The following is a 4,255-nucleotide window of genomic DNA, read 5'->3' as shown; positions in this document are numbered from 1 at the left end:
CTCAGGTACAGAGAATGATGTGACTGGCTCAGTGATCTCTGTACAGCACTGTGGTATATGTCAGAGCTATAGAAATGTATAATAATAATAATTGTGGGGGGGGGGGGACATTAGAGTGTAAGCTCCTCAGGTACAGAGAATGATGTGATTGGCTCAGTGTTCTCTGTACAGCACTGCGGTATATGTCAGAGCTATATAAATGTATAATAGCGTGTGACTGTGGGGGTGACATTAGAGTGTAAGCTCCTTTGGTGCAGAGACTGATGTGACTGTGGGGGAGGGGACATTAGAGTGTAAGCTCCTCTGGTACAGAGACTGATGTGACTGGCTCAGTGTTCTCTGTACAGCACTGCAGTATATGTCAGAGCTACTGTATATAAATGTATAATAATAATAATAATAGTGTGACTGTGCGGAGACATTAGAGTGTAAGCTCCTCTGGTACAGAGACTGATGTGACTGGCTCAGTAATCTCTGTACAGCACTGCGGTATATGTCAGAGCTATATAAATGTATAATAATAGTGTGTGACTATGGAGGTGACATTAGAATGTAAGCTCCTTTGGTGCAGAGACTAGCTCAATGTTCTCTACACAGCGCTTTGAATTACATTGGAGATTTACAAATAAGATAAAAAAAATCTTTTGATCTTCTATTCCACAAATGTGGGAGGGCGCTCACTTTTTTTTTTTTTTTCAATCTCTGTGCTGGAGTATTTTAGTCGAGCTATTTTCGCTGCATTTGATTTATCTGGACAAATAACAACCATTGCACAAGTCTCCATCGAAGCTGTCAATGTGTTTCCTGCTTCTTAAAGCTTGAAGCAGCACAAAGAACCTTCACATTGCTTCCTGAAATTGCAAAAGGTCCATTGCTCATCAGCCATCGGGAGTGGGTGACTGGAACAAATCCTCAACATTAGCAAAAAGTTGCTTCCTCTATCTTGCCTTGAGGATCTAATGCTCTGATCGGCCGCTATTCAAAGGAATTTAAAAAAAATTTTGCAACGGGTCTAGGAGGACCTCAGTGGCCTGCCATGGCGGATGTAGACCCGGACCACCTCGCCAACATGACCGCTGGTGACTCTGCAGTCACTACCTTTACCTATGATGAAGAAGAGATCATACTTTGCATCAAAACGGAAAGCAATACATTTGGAAAGGCAGTTGTCCCCTTCTTTCTCTACGTGATCTTCTCCATAAGTTTGTTGGGGAATGGCTTGATCTTGTTCCTGCTCTTCAAATTTGAGAACATCAAGACGGTGACCAACTTCTTCATCCTCAACTTGGTGATCTCGGACTTGCTGTTTACGGTTTCACTCCCGTTTTGGGGTTATTACCTAAACCATGACTGGATCTTCGGAGATGGTCTGTGCAAGGTGGTCTCGTCCTTCTTTTACATTGGATTTTACAGCAGCATCCTGTTCCTGACCATGATGACTGTTGACCGCTACATGGCCGTTGTCCATTGCATCTCCGCCGCCAGGACCAGAAAACTCATGTATGTCTACGTGGCAAGTGGCGTTATCTGGGCAGTAAGCCTGTTCTCAACCATTCCCAAATTTATCTTGTACGGAACAAGGAACAATTCGTTCTATGGGACTCTCTGTACGGAGACTGGTTATGATGAAGAAACGATCCAATTGTGGAAGATGGTTGGATACGGTCAACAGTTGGTCATATTTTTCTTGATCCCATTGGCCGTCATCCTCTACTGCTACACGTTGATCGTTGTCAAACTGTACCGCACCAAAATGCACAACAAGGACAAAGCCGTCAAGCTGATCCTCCTCATCGTTTTAGCCTTCTTCATCTGCTGGACCCCGTTTAACGTCGTGCTCTTCATCAAAGCTAAGCACCTATACCAAGAGTCTGAGAATGAGGACTGCGACACAACCATTAACAACGTCTACTACCTCTGCCGAAATATCGCCTACTTCCACTGCTGCGTCAACCCGTTTTTCTACACCTTCGTTGGCACCAAGTTTCGGCACCATTTGGCCTCGCTGTTCGGCATCTGGATCAGGTACAGGCACCCCAGCCTGAGCAGTAGGACCAGCGAATATTCCCCACAGACCATCTATGAATAAATGGACTTTATGAAGGACAATGGCAGTTGGCAACTGCAGTGACCTTAGCTTTCTTTTTTTTCAGTTAAGGATACTTGAGCTTTTATTTTTTATTTTTTACATCTTAAATTTTAAATCTTTGAGCAGTAGGACCAGCGAATATTCCCCACAGACCATCTATGAATAAATGGACTCTATGAAGGACAATGGCAGTTGGCAACTGCAGTGACCTTAGCTTTCTTTTTTAGGTTTAAGGATACTTGAGCATTTTTTTTTTTTTTTTTTTACATCTTAAATTTTAAATCTTTGAGCAGTAGGTCCAGCGAATATTCCCCACAGACCATCTATGAATTAATGGACTCTATGAAGGACAATGGCAGTTGGCAACTGCAGTGACCTTAGCTTTTTTTTTTTTCAGTTAAGGATACTTGAGCATTTATTTTTTATTTTTTACATCTTAAATTTTAAATCTTTGTTTAGCTTAGTGAAGCTTGCTAAATGCCTGATGATAAAATCCTTATAAATGCCTTCTAAAAGCTTGTTAGAGCTTGCATTGCTCTTTATATCTTGGTAAGTCCCCATCAGACTTTAACTGAAGGCTGTTTTTGAGGGCTTCAGGCTGCTTTTTATATGCTTTGTAAATGTTTTCTGAACGCGATACCCTTTTTGTGCTAGGTTGTATCAGCTTCATTTTAAAGAAACCGGTACCTGTGGGTTTGATTTACTAAAACGGAGAGTTCAAAAGCTGGAGCAGCTGTGCATAGAAACCAGCTTAGAAACCAGAAATCCGATTCCAGGTTTTACTGTCGAGGCTTAATTGAACAAGCTGAAGTTATAAGCTGATTGGCTCCTGTGCAGAGCTGCACCAGATTTTGCACTCTCCAGTTTTAGTAAATCAACCCCAGTGCTTTTAGTGCATGGCCACCTAGGACTGATCTGTTGGTTATTGAGAGATTCTGGGGGCTTCAATCGCTTTGGCAGATGATTTATAATGATCATGGTAGGTGGGCGGAGTCAGGGACTCAGATTTACCTGCTGATGTCCATAAACAACGGAAGGGCAGATGTGGCCAAATATAAAAAACTACCAAAAGTACACACACATGAACTTTTAATGGCATCCCAGTCTTAGTCCGTAGAGTTCAATATTGAGTTGGCCCACCCTTTTCAGCTGTAAAGCTTTAACTCTTCTGGGAAGGCTGTCCACAAGGTTTAGGAGTGTGACTATGGGAATGTTCGACTATGCTTCCATTTGTGAGGTCAGTCACTGATGTTGGATGAGAAGACCTGGCTCGCAGTCTCCGCTCTAATTAATCCCAAAGGTGTTCTGTTGGGTTGAGGTCAGGACTCTGTACAGGCCAGTCAAGTTCCTCCACCCTAAACTCGCTCATCCATGTCTTTATGGACCTTGTTTTGGGCACTGGTGCTAGGGTTGCCACCTCATTGCTTTAAACCCAAGCACATATGAATTACACAGGTTCTGAGGCTAATTTATGGCAGATAAGGTACCAAGTAAGTTTAATTACTATATTAATCAGCCACAGAACCTGTGTTATTAATATGTGTTTGATTTTAAAGGGATGAGGTGGCAACCCTAACTGGTGCGCAGTCATGTTGGAACAGGGAGGGGCCATCCCCAAACTGTTCCAACAAAGTTGGGAGCATGAAATTTTCCAAAATGTCTTGGTATGCTGATGTCTTAAGAGTTCCCTTCACTTAAACTAAGAGGCCAACCCCTGAAAAACAACCCCCCACCATGATCCCCCCTCCACCAAATGATTTGGACCAATGCACAAAGCAAGGTCCATTAAGACATGGATGAGCGAGTTTGAGGTGGAGGAACTTGACTGGCCTGCACAGAGTCCTGACCCAATAGAACACCTTTGGGATGAATTAGAGCGGAGACTGCGAGCCAGACCTTCTCTTCCAACATCAGTGCCTGACCTCACAAACGCGCTTCCAACATTACTGCGTACCAGTGCACAAAGCAAGGTCCATTAAGACATGGATGAGGGAGTTTGGGGTGGAGGAACTTGACTGACCTGCACAGAGTCCTGACCTCAACTAGATGGAACACCTTTGGGATGAATTCGAGCGGAGACTGCGAGCCAGGTCCTACATCAGTGCCTGACCTCACAAATGCTCTTCTGGAAGAATGGTGAAACATTTCCATAGACACTCCTAAACC

The 4,255-nt window shown here is 43.5% G+C and overlaps 1 protein-coding gene across 1 annotated transcript; it reads left to right on the top strand.

Annotated features, from left to right (window-relative positions):
• Positions 1–764: 764 nt before the first annotated feature.
• LOC309569290 (C-C chemokine receptor type 3-like) lies at positions 765–2,109 on the top strand. The gene has a single exon (XM_082275069.1). It carries the CDS (start codon positions 1,037–1,039, stop codon positions 2,087–2,089), a length of 1,053 nt encoding a protein of 350 aa, XP_082131195.1. The 5' UTR covers positions 765–1,036; the 3' UTR covers positions 2,090–2,109.
• Positions 2,110–4,255: the final 2,146 nt, after the last annotated feature.

Source organism: Pelophylax lessonae (assembly GCF_965119305.1).
Source record: "Pelophylax lessonae genome assembly, chromosome: 13".
Classification (NCBI taxonomy): Eukaryota; Metazoa; Chordata; class Amphibia; order Anura; family Ranidae; genus Pelophylax; species Pelophylax lessonae.
This window is presented reverse-complemented; position numbering and strand designations above follow the sequence as displayed.

What these genes read in the sequence shown, in the direction of transcription:
- LOC309569290 (XM_082275069.1), top strand. Translation starts at nt 1,037, where the DNA reads ATGGCGGATGTAGACCCGGACCACCTCGCCAACATGACCGCTGGTGAC.